At 38.4% G+C, this 22822-nt stretch overlaps 3 protein-coding genes across 3 annotated transcripts; 1 reads left to right on the top strand and 2 right to left on the bottom strand.

The window, feature by feature from the left end:
* Positions 1-8275: 8275 nt before the first annotated feature.
* LOC134217755 (ejaculatory bulb-specific protein 3-like) lies at positions 8276-8992 on the bottom strand. The gene is made up of 2 exons (XM_062696562.1): positions 8922-8992; positions 8276-8838 (listed from the first exon to the last, which is right to left on the bottom strand). The coding sequence occupies exon 2, from the start codon at positions 8821-8823 to the stop codon at positions 8443-8445; it is 381 nt and encodes a 126-aa protein (XP_062552546.1). The 5' UTR covers positions 8824-8838; positions 8922-8992; the 3' UTR covers positions 8276-8442.
* Positions 8993-10891: 1899 nt separating this feature from the next.
* Positions 10892-12004, top strand: LOC134217756 (ejaculatory bulb-specific protein 3-like). Its single transcript, XM_062696564.1, has 2 exons — positions 10892-11349; positions 11457-12004. Exon 2 carries the CDS (start codon positions 11470-11472, stop codon positions 11854-11856), a length of 387 nt encoding a protein of 128 aa, XP_062552548.1. The 5' UTR covers positions 10892-11349; positions 11457-11469; the 3' UTR covers positions 11857-12004.
* Positions 12005-22211: 10207 nt separating this feature from the next.
* LOC134213442 (ejaculatory bulb-specific protein 3-like) lies at positions 22212-22617 on the bottom strand. The gene has a single exon (XM_062692500.1). It carries the CDS (start codon positions 22615-22617, stop codon positions 22240-22242), a length of 378 nt encoding a protein of 125 aa, XP_062548484.1. The 3' UTR covers positions 22212-22239.
* Between the last annotated feature and the right edge of the window lie 205 nt (positions 22618-22822).

The raw sequence follows: 22822 nt of genomic DNA on the forward strand, positions 1-22822 counted from the left end.
TGGTATATAACACTATGGGTCTCCGAGCCTCTATCAAAAGATTGGTTTTGAAGAGATCATAATATGATCTATACGGCTATATTATAGCCTTTACCTCATTGCTTTGGAATCATTGAACACATGGTGAATCTACAAGTTCTACTCCCCGAATTTATCGACGACGCGCAGCTGATATGTTATTGATCAGCCCTCATGAAAATCTGCCTGGTATTCGCCGATGAAGGACTTCTCGAGCGGTCTCAGTATGATAAACAGAATACGCGACAGAATTTTGTATGCTGAGTTCAGAAGGGTGATCCCTTTGTATTTGTCACACTCCAATCTGAGCCCTTTCTTACAGATCGGACATATGGGACCTTCCACCCGGTCGGTAGACAGGTCTTCATCTACCCACAATTATCATTCCTCCTTATAAATGTACATTGGTTGATTTTACTAACATCTCCGTTGTTTGCGGCCAGGAATGCAAAATCTCACATGAACAAAGGATATAACAAGGGATATGGAAATGCTACTATCATCTTCCAAACTTAGATGTTCATTTTCACGATAAAATCGAATCGAATGCAACTTGTTGCGAGCAAATCGGTTAAGGATAAAGGCCTGAAAAATGAGTGAGATTATTTTGCGCACACACATACACACACACCGACATCACCTCAATTCGTCGAGCTGAGCCGATCGGCATATATCATTATGGGTCTCCGGGACTCTTATAAAAAGTTCGTTTTTGGAGCGAACATATAGCCTTTACGTATACTTTGTATACGAGAAAGGCAAAAATGGTGAAGTGAAATAAAAATAGCACCACTTTGAATAAAATATTATTATTATTATTTATTCAGACTAAGGCCGAAGTGGCCTGTGCGGTATATAAGAGTCTTCTCCATTCGGCTCGGTCCATGGCTACACGTCGCCAACCACGCAGTCTACGGAGGGTCCGCAAGTCATCTTCCACCTGATCGATCCACCTTGCCCGCTGCGCACCTCGCCTTTTTGTGCCCGTCGGATCGTTGTCGAGAACCATTTTCACCGGGTTACTGTCCGACATTCTGGCTACGTGCCCGGCCCATCACAGTCGTCCGATTTTCGCGGTGTGAACGATGGATGGTTCTCCCAACAGCTGATGCAATTCGTGGTTCATTCGCCTCCTCCACATACCGTCCGCCATCTGCACCCCACCATAGATGGTACGCAGCACTTTCCTTTCGAAAACTCCAAGTGCCCGTTGGTCCTCCACGAGCATCGTCCAGGTCTCGTGTCCGTAGAGGACTACCGGTCTAATTAGCGTTTTGTAGATTGTCAGTTTGGTACGGCGGCGAACTCTATTCGATCGGAGCGTCTTGCGGAGTCCAAAGTACGTACGATTTCCAGCCACTATGCGTCTCCGAATTTCTCTGCTGGTGTCATTTTCGGCAGTCACCAGTGAGCCCAAGTACACAAATTCTTCTACCACCTCGATTTCGTCACCACCGATGCAAACTCGCGGTGGGTGGCTCACATTGTCTTCTCTTGAACCTCTGCCTATCATGTACTTCGTCTTCGACGTGTTGATGACTAGTCCGATCCGCTTAGCTTCCCTCTTCAGTCTGATGTAGGCTTCCTCCATCTTCTCAAGGTTACGTGCCATAATATCTATGTCGTCGGCGAAACCAAATAGCTGGACGGACTTATTGAAAATTGTACCGCTCGTGTTAATCCCTGCTCTTCGTATTACCCCTTCCAAAGCGACGTTGAATAGCAAACACGAAAGACCATCACCTTACCGTAACTCTCTGCGGGTTTCGAAGGGACTCGAGAATGCCCCTGAAACTCGAACTACGCACATCACCCGATCCATCGTCGCTTTGATCAATCAGTCATCAGTGTCAGTTTATCCGGAAAACCGTGTTCGTGCATTAGCTGCCATAGCTGGTCCCGATCGATTGTATCATATGCGGCTTTGAAGTCGATGAATAGATGATGTGTGGGCACGTTGTATTCGCGGCATTTCTGCAGTACTTGGCGAATGGCGAACACCTGGTCCGTGGTGGAGCGTTCGCCCATAAAACCCGCCTGGTACTGCCCCACGAACTCCCTTGCAGTTGGTGCTAGTCGACAGCATAAAATTTGGGAGAGTACCTTGTAGGCGGCGTTCAGCAATGTGATTGCGCAGTAGTTGCTACAATCCAGCTTATCGCCCTTTTTGTAGATGGGACACACGACACCTTCCATCCACTCCTGCGGCAAAACTTCCTCCTCCCAAATCTTGGTAATGACCCAGTGCAGCGCTCTAGCCAGTGCCTCACCACCGTGTTTAAATAGCTCTCCTGGTAGTTGGTCAACCCCAGGGGCTTTGTTGTTCTTCAGCCGGCCAATCTCCTCCTGGATTTCCTGGAGATCCGGAGCCGGTAGAATTATGTCCTGCGCGCGTTCTCCCAGGTCCATCACCATACCGCCATCTTCGTCTGCCACATCGCCATTCAGGTGCTCTTCGTAGTGCTGCCGCCACCTTTAGATCACCTCACGCTCGTTCGTAAGAAGGTTCCCGTTTATGTCCTTACACATATCAGGCTGTGGCACGTGGCCCTTACGTGAACGGTTTAACTTCTCATAGAACTTTCGTGTGTTATTGAATAAAATATATCAAATATATAATATCACAAACGAAAACTTGAAGTGGCGCAGAAAGCCCGGCAAGCTTTATTTTATAAGGTGACAAATGCATAATAGTTTCAATTTTGATGAGATGTACATTACCTGCACAAGTAAGTGGATGAATGAGTAGTTCCTTCGGTCGAATAGTTCAATCTTGATGGTTGTGCGATTTGCACCTACATAGAATTAGTTGTCAAAATTACCTTGGTGATGAAGTAATGATGATTATGGTTTTTTTTTTATTTCTAATAAATATTTTATCGCTATGAGTATCGACGAGCATTAAGTCGGAGAATCACTATGAAATGCAAGAGATAAGCGTAATCAAGTACGGCGAGTAATTCATGGGCCCATAACTAACTTTCCAGCTTAATACATATTGCAGCGACTCGCAACTCTGAGTTGATCATAATAAGATTTTTAGGGAAAAATAAAGAGAGTTTTGAGCGACTAGCTTGTTCTCCAGGCCCTAATTCCTTAGAAAACTTTGTGTTGTAATTGCTCGTTACTTTTATACAAAAGATAATCGATTCGTTAACATAAATATGAAAATCGTTTTCGTGAATTCTGGGTGCATTTCGAGCCGAACGCTCTTGGTAAAATACTTCTGTCCATTCAACAACAAATTTTTGAAGTAATTCTAGAGAATAGCTCCTACTGTCATCACAAAGTACTTTGTCATGAATTTTAAGATAGTTTTTGCTAAGATTTTACCAAATATTGATGAAAAATTTAAGTGGCGCTATTTTTATTTCACACTTTTTTCATGAATTTTTCAGCTTAAATGTAAATGGTCCGCCTTGATATAATTTTTTTATCTTTATTAAGATGTTTTTCTTAATATAAATGTAATGTACTGAGAAGTTGCGAATCAAAATTTACTTACATTCGAACTGAAATAACGATCATCTGTTCATAATTTAAGAAAATATAAGTAAAAACATGGTGGTGCTATTTTTACTTCGCTCAGTGTATAGGGGTGGTCGGTTTACTGTGGTCGGGTATCATGAAATCATGGCATTAATAAATAACTTCTTAGGGTTGCCTCATATAGAAGTTTGGTGTCTTCCACAAAGTTGTGGCATGATGATATGTAGACCTTCATATGGTGATAAAAAAAATATTTCGGAACTCTCTCGCTAGGGCGGCGCTTCAGCTAACTTTTTATATGAGCGTGATAGGATGATGGTGTCTTCGGCAAAGTTTAAGAATTCAGTATTATGAGCAACTCTTGTGAAGTAACCATCTTTGAAAACGTTTTTGATTTTGAGATACAATGCTTTTTATGTAAAATTGTGATTTTATATACAAAATTTGATTATTTCAAACCTAATTTTGAATCTATGTGCAATATTTATTCCCGCATAATGTTTCTGTAACTCGGAGCGCAATACATAGTAGTGTCTGAGCTGATTTAACTAAGAAATAACTCGTAAAACGCCTTAATTATTGTAAAATACTAAAAAATATAAGGAATAATCGATTTATTTTCCTACTCCCTCCACTTCCCACTTAGATTTTATCTCGGATAGAATCTTTGGATTATAAATAATGTAACGGACGTGAATTCGGTTGCAGAAACTTGCCGTAAATCCTCCACAGTGCCTTAACATTTATTGAGTTCCGCATGTGTTTGACGGAAACCTGTATAAGTGACAGGTTCAATCAAAGTAGGCCATAAAATTCATTAAACAAATCATAATGAGTACATACACTTTCTGGGCCGCGTTTAAGCTTCGGTTTAGCTATTTTGCAGTATTATTTATAATATATTGGTCTGGAATTTAGTTGAGAAATCACTAAATGAAGATTTTGTTCCCTTGAAGTTGAAGTTCGTACACTCTGTACGGATCTCGGAATAATAAGGTTTTATTTTATCCATATTCTCAACAAACTCTAAGTATTTAAAATTTTTGGTGATATTCTATTTTCGTTTAAAATGGGCACTCATGAAGCATCTCGTATATATAAGATAGCGTGAGAGTAAATCGTTGATTTCCCCTCTTGGGAAAAAATGCGAAATACAAGCAAACGAAGCATCCACCGGATATAATTATGTCTTCGCTATTGGATGATGTAGTTTTGAAACAAAAATACTTCTCCCATCCTCGGCGATGGTTTTATTACTGGGGGGTGGTACGAACACGGGGCTGTCTTTTTCGTCAATGACTGGATGACGGTAATTTGAGCCTTAAGGATAAGGAGCCTTATTAATGCCATGATTTCATGATATCCGACCACAGTGCGGTTGTCGGCACCTTTTTTTTGGTCCATAACTTTCGTTCAATTGCACAATGTGATGATATTTGCATACTAATGGAAGCCAATAGGCATAAGATAATAACTGATGGAGACATTTTTTTATTTCATCTATTGGAAAATTTTTATAAAGAATTTTGTTAAGCGTTGATTTTATGCCATTTCGAAAAAGGTTGTCGGTTGTCGGCACCCTAAAAAACACTCAAAATGAAAAACTATGAAGTGGGAGCGTTATGGCTGGAAAGATCAAGATTTATTGTGTCAATAGCAATGAAATTGTTTACATTTGAGTACATTATACACATTTTATCAAGATTTCAAAAATTGTTAGTTTTGAAAACAACTTGGCTAAGAGGCTGAAATTAGGCAATAAGCTGATGATTTCCCTTGATAATCACCGGGTGCCTTTTGACCCTTTCGAAAAGTGAAAATAATAGTTAAATTGCGACCGCTACGGAGGCATTCAATTATGAATCACAGAATAGAGTAAATTTGCTTTGTAAATACGTAATGGGCTCACCATTTCGATCGTTGTATGTACTTCGGTTTACAGCACTAAGCAAATAACCAAAAAAAACTTTGGAGTGGCTTTTCACTTGACAGAAAAGTGTTTTCTCTGTAAAACGAAACAAAGACTTCTATATGCTTCGGAAATGGACACAACAAGATCGTGCTTACATAGCACACGTATCGCAAATGTCAAAATGACCATTTCTGTTTTCTGTCAAAAGTTAGGAAAGTTAATAAAAAAATTCAACCATAATGATTCAAAGCTAATTTGAAAATGTTTTTCATTATTGTTAGAGGCGTCATGGACCTCGTGGAAAATATGAAAAAAGTTATATTCCCAAAATGCGTTAGAAACCAGGCATTGCAATTAATCCCAAGTAACATTTTGAGTTTTATAACGCTCTTGAAGACCATAATTTACTCTATAAGAGTGTAATAAAACCAGTATAAAACCAAAATGTTACTAGGGATCCCATCATTCGATCTTCTGATCAAAGATACTGATGATATGAAGGGATATCGATCTTAGTTATCTATCTGCTCAGTAAACAAAGTGCAATGTTCGCCATGGAGAAACATTTTTTCACTGCTTTTGTAGCAACGCCCTCGCAACGTGAACTAACCCCGAACAGCGCTGGCTATCAGGATCATCCTCAAATGCTCAAATGATAATATCTTTCCAGAGTGCTCTTTGATTAGGGATAATATCTTTGCAGAAGCAAAGATAATATCCTGTGCTCAGATGATATTACAATGCCTGTTAAAAACACATATCTACACCATAATGTTCTATGTTATTAATTACATGAACACTCATACCATCCCAAGGTAACCATTACAACAAAAAAATGTTCCGAAATTCAACGTATTTCACAATGAAAAAAGTCTTTCGTCGCCGCATATCGCCACTACTTTACATATACCACTTTTTAGAGTACCATCAGTACTTGCACATTTGCACATTTCCAAGTTGGATTTATCCGCCTTGCGGTGTAGGTGTCTTTTTCGTGCATATAAAAAAAATATTTTGGCCATAACTTTCACAAGAGAAACACTAAAACCGTTCAGGATCATTTGGCCAAAAGAGTCATTTGGCCTAACGCCATTAAGGCGAATATTTTCCGTATTAAGTGTGTGATGTACAAAGTGAGACAGCGAATAGCAAGAAATACGAAACAAGAGATGAGAATGAAGAATACAAGACCAACATTTGCTACATACATATGTAGACGAAGAATCAGAAGGAATAAATTTTGGCTGTTACGCCCTTTTCAAATGTTGATGTAGATTCATTGTTTAAGAGAAAGAAGGAGAGTGAGAAGAAATAATGAATAAGAAGCAAGGAAAATGAAAGAAAAAGAAGGAAGATGAAAAAGGTAGAAGTAAAAACGGCGAAGAAAGACGGAAAAGATAGAATAAAGAAAAAAGAAAGAAGATGAATAAAAGAAAGAAGAAAAATTTAAATATTCTTCTTTATTTAAATAAATAAAAAAATATTCTTCTTTATTTAAATATTATTAAAATTAAGTAAGGAATAAAAAAAGGAAGAAGTAAGAGAAAAGAAGAAAGATGGAATATGAAAGAAGGTAGATGGAAGAAAGAAGGAGAAAGAAGAAAGGAAAACGAAAAAGGAAAGAAGGACGAAGAAAAAATGGAAAAGGAAGAAGGAAGAAGAAATAAGAAAAAAAGAAAAGAAGAAAGGAGGAAAAGGAAGAAGGACGAAGAAAGAAGGAATCAGGAAAAAGGAAGAAAAAAAATGACAGAGTAAGAAGAAAAAAGGAAGAAATAAGAAGGAAGGAGAAAAAAAGGAAGGATAGAAGAAGAAGGAAGAACGGAAAACAAAGAAGGAAAAAGGGAGATGGAAGAAAGAAGGTTGAAGGAAGAAAGAAAAAGGAAGAAGGAAAAAAGGATGAAGGAAGAAGGAAGAAGGAAAAAAGAAAGAATGAAGAAAGAAGAAGAAAGAAGGAGAAAGGAAGAATGACAAAGAAAAAAGAAAGAAAGAAGAACAAAGATAAAAGAAGGAAGTTTTCAGTTCTCAGTTCACATTTCACTTTCCATTTTCACATCTACTTTCTACTTCTCACTTTTCGCTTCTCACCTCCCACTCTTCACCATTCACTTCTCAGCTTCTCATTTCTCACTCTTCAGTACTCGTAATCTGAGGTCAAATTTTTTAGCAAATCGACCAAACGCCATTCTGCCAAACGACCCGTTCGGTCAAAGGGAATTCGGCCAAAAGACCGGACACCAGTAGAACAATGTACACCGCTGAATGTATCTTGCCGTAAGCAAATAAGCTTTGGCTATGAATTATCTGCTTTGAGCGTGCTTACAGCGGCACACTATGAGTTAACTTTTTGAAATTAGTATGGCGAAAGGCATCTAATCTTCAGTTTTGGCTATTCTAATGTATTTTAAAATTGTTCTTAAATTTTTCAATCACAGTTTTACGTACTTTTCGTAAATTTGAACATCATTCTCTTCAAATGTCCAAATATATCAAAAATAAAATATATCAAATATATAAAAAAAAATCATCATGGCCTAATACCAAACAATGATTTAAGTAAAACCAAAACCAGCTGTTGTCATGATGTGTATTTGAATAATTAACGCTTCCGTTATGGCTTGAAACAGCCAGAGATAAGGTTTCATCTGGGCACCATAATTTTTATTTACGTTTACCATAATTAATCAACCATAGTTCGAACACGAAACTAAACCCAAACGAATAGGAACCAAATAAAACACAACTGGAATTAAAATTATGTATGCATACGTCTGTGGCTCAGTAGACGAGATCATAATCATATCGTTTACTATGTGATATTACATATGATAAAAACAACGTATGATTGAGTTACTGAAATCCTTTTATTGTCACTACTTTGAACTCATTTGAACTAGAACTGAACGAAAATGTATCTGTTCATAGGCACGGTAATCCACTCAAAAAACATCATCATAGCCATTGTCAAAGCACGTTGTCCATTCACCAAATACTATGTAAGTCCAATCCGCAGGGTCTATTACAGCTTACAGCTTGATACCATCCTTATCGGCATCAGCGGCGTACTTCTCGACGTATTTGTGGTTCGGGTCGTACTTGGCCTTCAGAGCCTTCCATTCCTCCGGCTTGTTCTCGGTCAGGTACTTGATGGTTTTGGTGCTGTCGGCTTGCTGCTTCTCGCTACACTTGGCGCAGTCGTTCTCCAGAGCTTCCGGCAGGACACGCTTCAGTTCGTTGACATCGGGGGTACAGGCACCGGTGTCCATCAAGCAGGCGAAGTAGTTCTTGAACAGACGTTCCGAACGCAGGATCTCATCGATATCGACGCTGTCATACTTGCTGGTGTACTTGTCTTCATCGGCAGCAACGACGGCAAGTAGGGCCAGGGCAACAATGAAAAATTTCATTTTGACGATTTGGAGCTATAAGGAGGTGTAACACAATTAGTTTTATTTTCCTAACAGGATGAAACTTTTTCGGAATCAAAACTCGACGTCGGACTCACCTTCGTTCTGGATGCGATGCAAATTTGAACTATGATTGTTTGGAGTCCCAAGCCGGCTATATATAGGGACCAAATTTCTATTTGCTTTCATCCCGCGGGTTCTTTTTTTCGCGTGCGTTTTCACCTATTCGTATTAATCATTTATTTCGAAAGCCACTTTTTCGCTCTGCTGTATATCATTGGTGCTTGTTGGTGGAAAAGAGAAGACATGAACTAGAGATTAGAATATGAAGACATTCATCAAACAAATCTCTAGCCATCTGATAATTAACTGCAACCGTAAATTATTTTAGAAACTTATTTTTAATAAAAATAAATTTTAGGCTAATTATTTCAATAGTGATTCTAGCAGAGTTAACAATTTCATGCAAGTCGTCGTAGTATTAAAAATTCAGTTTTTCTGGAAAATGTATTAACTGGAATACAGTTGATTTGTATTTTTTCGGGTTCGCTAGTTTTTCATCCTCATTCATGTGAAATTCAAATACAATTCTTCACTCCTTGGGCTCACTGAGTACTACAACGGATAATGTCTACAGAGAAATTTGGAAACGCATGTTTAATCATTCATCTATGTCGGGGGGTACACCATAATGCCCAAACAATATTTTTCAACAATATAACGACATGATGGAGAATTTCTGGTAGTAATCTGAGCAACCGAAATCGTCTCAAATGTTTTTCTGAGATCCTCAGGGGAACTGTAAGTATCTCACAACCAATATAACATCCAACGGTGAAGAATCATGGAACTTGCCGCATCGAAAGAAGTTTCTTGAACCACCACGTTTAATACATCCGATGCAAACGTCATTATAGATTAAATTGACATCGGATGCCTAGCAAGTGTCAAAACAATATAGTAATAATAATTATTGTGTTCTACGACTGCAGTAATTGAAATGAAATGTTTCCTCCTATCCTCCTACAAGTAATATTTTTACTTTGTCCAGAAAACCATTCAAGAAGACAATTTTCAACTATATACGATTATTATCATCCCCTGTTGCCGAATTCCCCGGAACTGTTAAACAACCACGTAATACTGATTTGACGTCACCGAGTGTAATTATTCTTTGAATACGCTTCTGCCCTTCACATTCGAATATTCAGTAATAAAAGCTTCTTGTACGTAACTTGAGACGTTGTTCTAGCGAAGAAAAGGAAAAACATAACCGCTGCTACAAATATGTGTGCATTAGAAATCTCCATTGGAAGCAGGTTCACCAAAACCATTTGCAAATAAAATGATCATCGGTGGGGTCAAACACACGCTTCGAGTACAACTGGTTGCGTTCGTTAGTTCGACTTCTCCCCATAATGGTAATCCTGCTGTGGAGAAAGAAGTCGGGCAGCTTTTCAAAATCCGGCAATCTTCCTTGATCTTGACGTACATGCGTGTACCGATCGTCACACAGTGTTTTATGAGACCGATATTGCGAACCAAAATGTGTTACTTTTTAAAGATTGTGCTTTTACAACCTATCAAATGAAGTTTCACAACGCTTCATTTTAATTTTACTATTTATTCTCCGATTATGAACTCTAGAAGCTGATTTTTTTTGCTTATTCCTTATAAAAGTTATTTTTCAGTATAATAATGTAGAGTTCATCACTTACTGAATTCAAAGCAATGATCGACAATGAACTTGTTGCAGTTGAGTCATATCGTTGCCTTGAACAATCTCTATTCCTTGTTGTTGAAGTTGAATCTTGCATTATTTTCTAATAACTATAATTTGAAATTGAAGATAAATTCATCAAGTGTATGAATTCATATTTGAAACTTTTTTTCGAAGATTCCATTTCAATAGTTTTGTTTGAACCGTAAACAAATATTAAACATTTACGATCACACATTTGGGTTTCAGGAAGCACTGTGCCACTGACTGATAGACAAGAAGAAGAACTAAGTTCTATTTCGCAAAGCAGTTTGATTTTGGCTGGCAGTACAACACACCCACCGAAATTCGAGCTCCCCCGTTCCTCCCCAATGCCCACCAGCTCAGGTTTCGCACAAGCTTGTCGGATGACTGTCAAATTAAAAATCATGATTTGAAATGTTGCTCTCATGCGATTGACGATGCGATGGTGAGCGGCAGTGCGGGTTGCACGACTTTTGTTACGGCTTACCCTCGTCCGCAAACGCAACTGGAATCAGCGATGATGGATGGTCCGAAATTTGCTGATGGTCCGCACACTTGAGCTTTCGAGGGCCTGTCTCTCCTCTCGGTAAGATTGCATTGCCGCAAAAGTTGATTTTCAAAAAAAAAACAAAAAGACAATTTGACTGGTTGACGTTGGAGAGTTTCAAGTTTGGGAAAGAAGATCCCGCGGGATAGTCAAGAAGAAATTTTTTCACTATATATAGCTGGACTGAGGTGCCGGAATAAGTATAGTTCAAATCTGTACGGCAGTAAGAACCCAGGTGAGCTGCTCTCCGAGTTGGAAAGTTTGTTATTTCTATTTTATTAATTCAGTAATTTCAATTCAATAAAATAAAATATTCCATTCGAATATAATTTGTTCTTACAGAAAAATCTTCAGCATGAAATTCTTCATCGTTGCCCTAGCCCTGATCGCTCTGGCTGCTGCCAAGCCCCAGGAAGAGAAGTACACCAGCAAGTACGACAGCGTAGATATCGATGAGATCCTACGGTCGGATCGTCTGTTCAAGAACTACTACGCCTGCTTGATGGATACCGGCGCCTGTACCCCCGATGTCAACGAACTGAAGCGCGTCCTGCCTGAAGCTCTGGAGAACGACTGCGCCAAGTGTAGCGAGAAGCAGCAAGCCGACAGCACCAAAACCATCAAGTACCTGACCGAGAACAAGCCGGAGGAATGGAAGGCTCTGAAGGCCAAGTACGACCCGAACCACAAATACGTCGAGAAGTACGCCGCTGATGCCGACAAGGATGGTATCAAGCTGTAAATTGTGGACCATTTCATTCTTGACCAGCTGAAAAATGGAATTTTGACCTAGTGCCATGATTTTAGTGAAATTTCTTTTGGATAACTTTCTAACTATTATGCCACCGCCAACGTCTCAGTGGTAGTTCAGTGAATTCCGCTGTGCCGAGTGAACTTCGTAACAATAAAACTGTTGGAACGAAAATATGGATAGCTGTTATTATTATCACAATGCAATTATAATTAGTCAGTCAGTCAGTGGTTCAAACATTTCAGTGATCAAAAATAGCGCTCCCACCAAAAGTCGACTTAGTTATGCGTCGATCCGAGACTCGCAAGGTGGGTCATGCACGACATCTAGCCTTAACAATGCGCTGCAATGGTGCGAATCCCCAAGTTTTGATTAGTTGTTATCAGACTTATAGTCCTTCAATTAAATGAAAAAAAAAATCATTATAATACGTTCCAGGAATTTGTTCATCTCTGCGCTTCCATGGAAATTATAATAGAGGTTACTCGGCATTACTTTATTTTAATCGCTAAAAGGATCTAAACTCAAAATTCGCATCAAATCAAACAGAGTTGATATCTGACTGGAAATATCTCGGATACAACTGTTGATCAAGAAAAGAATCGATCGATCAGAACAATCGAATGAGATTTTTTCACATTTTCATATTTATCTCCCATGATAGCTGCAAAAAAACGACGCCGGTAGTTGAGTGGTAAGCGTGCCTGTCACTCAACCCAGCGGAGCTGGGCTCGATTCCATTGGACGCTGCGCTGTTAGCATTTTATAGAAAAAAAATATCACAGATGGCTGCAAGGCGCTTCAGAGATGAATCAGCTGTGAATGTCTACCTCCCTTGTGCAATGCTTCCCTATACATCAAACAAAAGGTGAGTGACATCATCAACGAGACCCCTATTCCCATTTTTCTCTTGGGAGATGTGAACGCTCACAACCGGAGCTGAGGAGGTACAAAACGTAACCTAATTTATACTAAGGTTACAAGGAGCAAATCGTTGCAATAGAAGATTGCAACGATTTTTGTCTAAAATTGGAAACTATTTTGTTGGACATTTGTTGCAATGTCTCAATATTTGAAATCCTATGAAGCTCATTGGTACTTTACCATGGAGGCAACTTCAGAATCATTTAAAAAAAAAAATTTTAATCCTCTGAAATGCCTTTTTCTGGTATTGCAGCAACTAGTCCATATTGGCACAGCATACAAGCTGGTCTGAAAATTTGTTTGTAAATCAAAAATTTGTTCTTAGGACAAAGTTTTGATTTTCTGTTCATAAGTGGATATTGACACTTAATATATTTGTTACATTTGGCTTGAATGCCTTCAATGAGATTTTTAAAAGTTAATTTCTGATCTAGCAGAAGTGTTAAATATTTAGCTTTGCTGGACCAATTAATTGGAACCCCATTCATAGTGCTAGAAGGTTTCAAAAAAGAAGCTCTCGGCTTTTGGAAGCATTTGGGCTAAGAAGCTAAGTTTTGGAAGCATTTGGGGAAATTTTTCATTTTTGCAAATAAGTGGAGAAAATATCCAAACTTTTTTGAATCTACTACAAATGACACGAAGGCTTCGCCCTTTGGCGGAAAGGCCAGTGTCATCTGCAAACAAAGATTTTTGACATCCTGGTAGTAAATCAGGTGAGTCAGAAATGTTATACAATATGGGCCCCAGTATGCTGCCTTGGGGAACACCAGCTCTTACAGATCAGCTATCAGATTTCGATTCCTAAAAGTTTACCTGCAGTGAGCTATCTGATAAATAATTTTGGATCAGTTTAATAATGTAAAGAAGAAAATTAAAATTCATCAACTTTACAATCAAACCAAACCAAACACAAACCAAACACTGTCAAATGCTTTCTCTATATCAAGAAGAGCAACTTTAGTCGAATATCCTTCAGATTTGTTGAGCCGAATTAAATTCGTAACTCTTAATAACTAATGAGTGGATGAATGCTCATGGCGAAAACCAAATTGCTCATCAGCAAAAATAGAATTGTCATTAATATGAACCATCATTCCATTTGAAATAATCTTTTCATATAGTTTGCTTATTGAATAAAGCAATCTGATTCGGCGATAACTAGAAGCCTCAGCTGGATTTTTATCCGGCTTCAAAATTGGAACAACTTTTGCGTTTTTCCATTTATCTGGAAAGTATGCCAATTGAAAACATTTGTTAATAAAATTTTATTTCCCTCTTTAAGCGCTGGAATTGGCTTTTGAGGTTTTTTAAGAATTTTCGTTAATTTCCAAAAGGGTTTCGAACTGGGATCCAACTTCGAGACATTATTCTCAAAGTTGGTATTTCTCAGAATAGCGAAACGTTTTTTAATTTCATATTGCAAATCTCGCCAAATAACTTTCAACGTGGAATCGCGAGTTCTTTGGGCCTTCGCCTCACATTTTAGGACGGATAATTAATGACAATGACGACCCCACCACAGGTGCTGTCAAGATGATTATTTCTGTAAATGAAATAATGTGTATCTCTTTTGATGATGAGTTCAGGTTTTAAATAGGTTTCAGTTATAGTTGCTACTCCATTATGACCAGATCAGCTGTTCTTGCACAGAGAACCAATAACATCTTGGGACTAGCACTCATCTTCAATGTACAAGTACTGGTTATGTGGAGTTTGTTGGATTAGGTTCGAGGGACAGAGAGTTCGTCTTGGTTAACGAGCTGCTAATGTGACAGATAGGAGAAAGCAATTGATAGAATAGAACATGAAATTGGATGTGGAAAACGAGCTTTTTCGATCATTTCCAATTCTAGCAGTTTCTACTAGAATAGTCATGTTGAAGGCATAGCATAGAAATGAAAACGGTATGGAAGTTCTAGCGATTGCTAGAACATGAGAAATATAGAGAAAGATACAAAGTAGGAGAATGGAACGGACCTGGGATTGAACCCACGACCTCCTGCTTATGAGGCAGAAGCAGTAGCCATATGACTGCCAAGCCCGTTACCTATCCATGTAGTCTGGTAAAGCTATGTCCATTTAGAATCCGGAATAATAAAATCACCTGTATCTCGGTAACGGATTGACGTACAAAAAAGGTTAATAAATCAAAACAAGGGTAATTCACTGTACTTTAAAGAAAAATTATTGATGCAAATAATTTCTTCTTGTTTCTAGTGAAAATTCGCAACCTTCTTCTTTATTCCTCTCATCAAAAGTTGCAGCCAGGGATGGGAAAAATCAAATCTCGGGTACTTATTCAAAAGGACGTATGTGATTTTGTAAACAAAGATTCAAACGTCGATTTGTCGAATCTGATGGCACTCCCACGCAAACCAACACCATCAACAGGTAGCCGAAGGCTTTCCCTATCTATCTGTGGTGATTGTTTGCGTGGGAGTGCTATCAGATTGGACAAATCGACGTTTGAATCTTTGTTCACGAAATCACATACGTCCTTTTGAATAAGTACCCGAGAAATTTTCAAAAAATCGGGAAAGATCAAACTCACTCGCGATCTTACTTTTAAATTATCAAGTGATCAAAACTCGCCAGCGATTAAGAATCGTTTGAAAATCGTATCTTGATTTGAAGCATTTACCGTTACATTTTGAACCCTTTTTTCATACTACCATGAAACCATAACGCCAAATAGAAGATATAACGTGATTGTTGACAGTTAGTTGATATTAGTAAAGAATAATGATTGAATGAAAATTCTGTGTTAATTATCGTTTGAGTACAAAATTTGAAAAGTTGTCGCCGGCGAAAAGTTTTCACATGAAAATTGCAATCATTATCGTCTGATAATGATTCAGCACAACACTAAGTTGCACACCTCCGAAGTCAACTTCCTTGGCACATTTGTTCCACATTTTGGTCATCTGAGTCGCGACCCGAGCTGTTTTTCCACTTTTCTTAAGCTTCCGCTTCATTACTACCCAAAATGGTCTGGATGGGCCGGAGCTGTGGGCAGTTGCGTGGATTTATGTTTTTATCGATGAAATCTTCGTTATTATCGCGGTACCACTGGATGACTTCCCGGCTGTAGTGGCAACTCGCCAAATCTGGCCAAAACTTCACTGGACCTTTATGGGCTTTATGGAAGGTCGACCGCTGTTTTTGAGACATTCCTCCTTATACAGCTTCGAGTCCATCGTCTTATTCGTCACAAACACTTAGGTCTTTGCTCCACAGTTGCATATCCCTTGCCAAAATAATCCGTTTTTTTTTGCAAGTTTGAACTACTAGAACAAGTTTGAACTACTAGCAGGAACTACTCCTCGTGCCGTCACCACGTAGAATTTTTGGCTAGGAAGCTGTCCAAAATCCATTTTGACGTAGGTTCCATCGTCGATGAGCAGGATTATCAACGTGGGTGTGTAGACTTTTTTCTCTCCTTTCGGCTTCCATCTGGAACAATTTTTGACACGCTGCACGAAACTTCGTGAAATTTATACCACAGCAAGTGGGCGCCTAGGTAGACAAACCGCTGTAAAATAATTTTTGCAGCGGTCACTTTCCGTGCCGCTGGGCGGCCCCCACCGATGGGGTTTGATAAAACGCTTTGTTCTCGCTCATTTCATGTTGGGGACCAAATTTTTATCCGCACAGCTGTGTAAAACAAGTTGAAATGCATCATCAGAACCGGTGCCCCCCGCAATTGAGGCTTATGGTGCTTCAAAAGGCGGTGCTTCAAAATCTCAAATCAATTATTCATTACACGCGTAAAAACTGTGTGGAACCCGAGTTTTGTTTTTGGTAAGGTACACCCGGTCAAGTTGAAATGCGGGTTAATTTGAAACGGAGGCTGTAAGTTAGATAGGAAATGACCGAATGAATGATTTTTTTTAACAAACTACTCCTCTAAACGCACCTCCGAAGTGCCATTTCCGGAAGATAGCAGCTACTAAAAGCAATCCATTGCCATTGATTATTTGTCGCCCTTTGCAAAATCCAAAGCAGATTTTTGACCTAAGAAACAGGTCTCAAATTGATGTTTGGAAGAGTTTTTTCATCAAATTTTCACGGTAGGTATTCAATGTTGGATAAGCATAATAGTTATGAAAATTCGATGGATTCGATCCATTGCTTAGCTTAGCTTAGCTTAGACTGACTGATATCAATGGTTGCTACTCCGTGATGGATCAGAGCTGGTGCGAATTGCACTTCGATCCAAGTGAATAGTGGTTCGGATTTATCATCTATTCTCGAAGTGCACGTTCCAGCAGCTCTCGAATTTTGTCCTTACAGTCAATTGGGAAAGGAAGGGAAAGTTAGTGTGTGGTTATTGTTGCTACTAGAGACCGAGAGTACCTCTGCATCTCCACAATTATCACGGGAAGGAATTTTTGTTAGTTGGGAGGGGTAATCAGAAACATAGATCGGGATTCACCATGGAAAGCGATGTGATCTATGCAACTTCTATTTTATCAGTTAGTACAGATATTTCTATATATAGCAGCATTAGCATTTTCTAATAAAATCTTTTGAAATACGTGTTGAATTGTTCATCCATCGTGAAGATAAACAATCAATCAGAAAATTGCTCAAAATGAGCAATTGTTCATTTGGACTAAAACGTCAATGCCATTGTTATTGCATCATTATAAGCTTAGAGCCGCGATTTATAACTATATATTGACAAAAAAGAAGATGGTATTTATGATGGTATTGTAGTGAATGTAATTTGGAAACTAATAGCATTTGAAAGTTGAACACATAATCGTTCATATCGTTTTAAATTTATATTGGAGAGGTCTTGAGAAAAAATCACCGATTATTGTGCCCGTGCCATTTTATTGAAGTTATGATACTCGTGAGAGATAAAGGAAGCAGTTACACAATAAACAACATCAAACTAGATTTAATTTAGATAAAAAAAAAATAGTAATTTGTTGAATTTTGAAATCGAATGGTTAGAGTGTTACAAAACAAAAATTGGAAAGAAGTTACAAATTTGGATGTCATTTCTGCTTCCACTTTTAGGTTTGTTAGGTAACTAATAAACATTATACGCACGATTTTAGATGTGGCTTGTTTTCTTGTCTAAGAACATTTAGAAAGCCAGTTATAAGTTGGTAATTCAATGCAAATGACATTGAAGTTGTAAAATTCACTAATGTGGAAAAATCCTTAAATAGTAGTTACAAATCCAGACGTAGTTACAGATCCAAACGCTTTAACCCAAGAAACTCCGTTAAAGTGTGATTTCAGTTTGCTGTTAAAATTCTTCTTTTCAGCAAACAGAAACTTAACTGTGTAATGGGGTAAGAATAAGTAGTTTTTTTGTTCTAACGGAATTAGGAAATAACAAAGTGGCTATGATGAAAAAAACTTTTCAGAACCTATTTCTATGGATCTTCATAGGAATGATCAGAATAATGATAGAAAATTGAGTGTTTTTCAGAATGATAGAAATATGAGTGTTTTTCAAGCCCCATAGAAAGACTTTCATCACAAAAATCATTTTTGTTCTGTAAGGAACGGAGGAAAATGGGAAAACCATCTCCCATCCATAAGTTACATAACTAGTGTAGATCGGAAAATGCTCACCGGAGAATCCATTGTCTGCATCGTCTGTAAAACACGAGAAACTCGTAACATAAATGATCTTTCCACAGAAACCACAAACTTCTGACTTCTGGCTAAAAGAGATTAGCCAGAATAAAAGATTGAAAGACTTCAGTGCAGTGTCGTTTCATTTTTTTTTTCAAGCTACAGTTTCGCACACAAAAACTAAATTTTGACGAAAGCTGAAACGGAGCACTTTTTTCCACTTTCACTTACGAGCGCGGCATACTTCGATCTCCAATCCTTCTGAAAATTCGATGGATTCGATCCATTGGGGCAAAAAGACATGCGTGATGCGGGGCAAGTTGAAACAACGTTTCAAAACGTCACCCTAGCAGTTAAAAGTAATATCATAGATATAATAATAATATAATAATAATAATAATAATAATATATTAATTAATATTCTTTTCCATAATTCAACATGGTCCGTAAATACATTCGGAAAACATAAATTTATAAAAAGGTCCAAACTTCTGAAAATAAATTTAATAAATGTCCGCTCATCCAGTTGATTCAAAAGTATAAGAGGGCTAATGTCGTTACTGTTCATGTAGGTTACTTCAACCTGGCAAGTGTCAAACCGATGTTGGTGATGAAACCAAACATGCACTTCAACATTATGCATGAATAATGTCCAATTGAATGCTTGTTGAAGCATAATTTGGTAAAATCATTTAATTGACTACAGCGCCACTAGCGTTCTAGTACTTATGCTTCTACTGCCCATCCCGTCATGAATGCAACCCTCCTACCACAGACAAACAGACATAACACATTGAACATTAATCAAATTCAACGTCGTTCAAACACTAACGACATCTGTTGATTTCAGTAAGTTGGGCAAATCACGAACCAGATGGCGGTAGTGAGCAAACGTCAAACTAGAGCAAATCCAAAGCGCGCGCCACGAGTGATCGATTGGCCAACTAATGATTATTTTACTTGACCAGTAAATCAGTGAACGATGGAAAATTGACGAGTGTTATGTCTGTTTGTCTACTATCTCCAATAGAAAAGAATGAAAATTGGTTATGTTGAAACTGCATGGTCTAGTTTTTTCTACTTTTTTACTTTTTTCTACTTTTTAGTAGTTTTTTCTACTTTTCCTCGTAGTGATACAGATAAAGAATATTATGTCAACATTTTGGGAAGATTGTAGTGTTTTAAATATGTTTTTGTATTTCTCCATGTAAAAAATGCCGTGTGTGTTAAGCTTGGATCCCTTTTCTGGCACCGTGGAAGACAAATACTCCTACTGATATTGATGGCTTTCGTCCCTGTATATTTGTCCAACTTATAATGTTAACTAACTTTTAACGTTTTCAATGTGTTTAACTCTAACTATTGCTCGATGCTTCAGCCACCTTCCCTCACCAAGTGCTCCCATAGCACCGGCGAATTGTACGAACAGTAAAAAATTTGCAATCATTTCAAAATTTACACGAATAATGTTAAGAAATGCAGATACATGTGAATGTATAGAAATAGTGGGATCTATCTTCCTATTTTTATATTCCATGTTAAAAATTAAGATAAATGAGAATTGATAGAAATAATAGGATCTACCTTCTTATTACTACCTTCCTTCTTATTCTTATTTATTTCTTCGCGTGTGTGGGTGTATGTGCGTGTGTCATATGGCTACCGCTTCTGCCTCATACGCAGGAGGTCGTGGGTTCAATCCCAGGCCCATTCCATTCTCTTACTTTGTTTCTTTTCATATATTTCCCATGTTCTATCAATCGCTAGAACTGAAAATGGGTTTTCATACCATTTCTATCTTCTATCCCTATAACTATAACTTGATTAGTTCTAGCAGGTAACTGTTAGAATTCGAAATGAGGGAAAACGTTCGTTTCGGCATCCAATTAGAATACTACACCACCCTTTCATTACTATTACATTGGCAACCCGTTAACCAAGACAAACCTCTGCCATAAAACCTAACCCCCAGATTCCAATAAAATTCCGCAGGAACTCGCGAGTGCAGAGGTGTTCTCGGCTTGTAGTGGGCGAGTGACTGCATCATCAATTCCTTCCCATCCCCGATGATCGTGAGGACGTCTTTCCAAATTACTAGAGCTCTCGGACTGTGCACATTGAAGTTGGAGTGCAAAACCCCATGTGATTTCAAATATGTCAGTGATATATTCCGTGTTTTTCTTGCTGTTGTTTTTATCCCGAGTAATAAATTCAATTCAAAACCGGTAAAATGGAATGTCATTTTGTTCAAAGAAGCCGGAAAAAAGCATTTACAAAGAGTATTTTTAGATGATTCGTAGTATTCCCAGAAAATACATCTGTTTATAATCTGCAGAGCTGTTATGCCCAGTATCGCTACCACTGATTCAGGAAACTGTTGTTGCCTGTTTTTGCTCTGTAGAAGCAAACTGACAAAATCTGTGCAGATAATTTCAAGACACCCTGTAGAAAATTTGCATTTTGCGAACAATGCTCAAACCCAAAAAACCTTAGATACAATTTTTGTCTGCACACTCTACATATCTTCTGTGAAAACGAAGTAGTCCGTGCCCAAGGATGGCAGCTTAAAAAATTTGTTGTTGCGCGTTTTGTTGATTCCGCGTTTGCATTCGGACGGTGAGAAAAAAAAGTGGATATGCTGAAGCTTCTGTGTCAGTCCTGTTGACGAATTCCAATTAAATAAATCAGTGCGGTTATAATCACAGTGGTAATGGGTATCGGAAAAGCTTTCGAGCAATGTGCGGTATTTTAATGAATATTTTGAGCTGCTTTCTGTATTTACACAGAGACTGCTACAGTGTACGGTGAGGTTATTTAGTATCAAAATTAGGTAGCGTATTTCATAATAACGTGAAAAAAGTTAAAAAGTGTTCATCCAAGAACGCTCCTCGAAAAGCCGGTCCTAGAAAGGCCCGACATTACATAATCATGGATTTATTTGGTGAGAATGTTCCGATATAATTTTACTGAGATTACAATCATTAAAAAAAAACTATATACGCGCTGGATTTCAAATCCGGAAGTTTGTTTATGGATCCATTATCCATTTGATAATGGTAGCATAAACAGGCGGGGCTTATTGTAAGCAAAAGTGACCTCGGACTGGTCATGAAATACCAGGCAGTCTGAAATGGGTCACTCGAGCTACAGTAGAGCTAGCACCTTCTAACTCCCGGAAAAAATCTGACTGTAAAACAGTCAGCTTTTCTCCATAACATCACTGCCAGCCAGTGGGGGTTAGAATGGAGACACACACACACACACTCTACATATCTTCTGTTTATGTCAAAACTGCATATCAACCACCTAACCAAAGCGCACAGCACTAAACGATCCACTTTTAAATTATTACTGCTCTAATGCCGACGGCGCCTTTCATCATATCCATTACCCATAGCCGGTCTGAGATGCTCTACCAGAATGCCGATAATTGCTTCCGCACCAACAAAACATCGCGAGCATATGGAAAATAAATAAATGCAAGTAACTCAGTTTTCTTATTTATACATAACTGAATCCTTGAAATCTTTGACCCGTGAAGGATTTGCGCTATATGTGATATAAGAGCGTATCGCTGAATCACACCCAATTATAGACCATGGAGAAACCGCTTTTGAAGTAAAGTCAAGAAATGATTCATCTATTTGTTTGCTGGAAACTTACAGCAAATTTGCATCATTTTCTAGATTAATCCCTGCCAAGTGCTATCCTCAATTGCGACCGTTATCGCCCGATGATAGACAGAAATCCAACCGATTTTGAAATTGTAAATAAGAAACAACTAGTTTCAATGACGTTCGAAATAATATATTTTTTCACGATCAATCATGACTATCAAAACGTTCAAACCTTTTACAGTGTTATTCCAGCCTTAGCAGCAGTCTCCCGGTACCGCTCGGTCAGTTTGTTCTCCGGATCGTACTTGCTTTTCAGCATGGTCCACTCCGTCGGGCGGTTCTCAATCAACCAAACGATGACTTTGTTCCCGGTCTCACGTTGCGTCTCGGTACACTTGGCACATCCAGTTTCCAGCGCATCCGGCAAATACTTCTTGAGGTCCGTTCCTTCCGGAGTACACGGTCCGGCATCCATCAGGCAGTTGAAGTAGTTTTTGAAGAGACGGTCCGAGCCGAGGATTTCCTCGACGTCAATGTTATCATATCGGCTGTTGTAGGTGGTTTCTTGGGCGATAGATGCAGCAACGATGGCGCACAAGATGAAGAACTTCATTATGGATTAGTTTTGTTTGACTCCGAACGTAAATCTGATATGTGATGAACTGCAGTCAATCAGTTCATATTTATACCTTGCAAGTAGTCTATGCGTTATAAGACCAAACATGATTCGTCGCAGTTTGCAATAGAACTGAATAATATATGCGATGCAATTCACGAAAAAATGGGTTCAGTCACCTCTCTTTAATTGTTAGTTGCAT

Source organism: Armigeres subalbatus, chromosome 2 (assembly GCF_024139115.2).
Source record: "Armigeres subalbatus isolate Guangzhou_Male chromosome 2, GZ_Asu_2, whole genome shotgun sequence".
In the NCBI taxonomy this organism is placed as follows: domain Eukaryota; kingdom Metazoa; phylum Arthropoda; class Insecta; order Diptera; family Culicidae; genus Armigeres; species Armigeres subalbatus.

Coding starts and splice junctions, on each gene's coding strand:
- LOC134217756 (XM_062696564.1), top strand. CDS start 11,470: ATGAAATTCTTCATCGTTGCCCTAGCCCTGATCGCTCTGGCTGCTGCC.
- LOC134217755 (XM_062696562.1), bottom strand. CDS start 8,823: ATGAAATTTTTCATTGTTGCCCTGGCCCTACTTGCCGTCGTTGCTGCC.
- LOC134213442 (XM_062692500.1), bottom strand. CDS start 22,617: ATGAAGTTCTTCATCTTGTGCGCCATCGTTGCTGCATCTATCGCCCAA.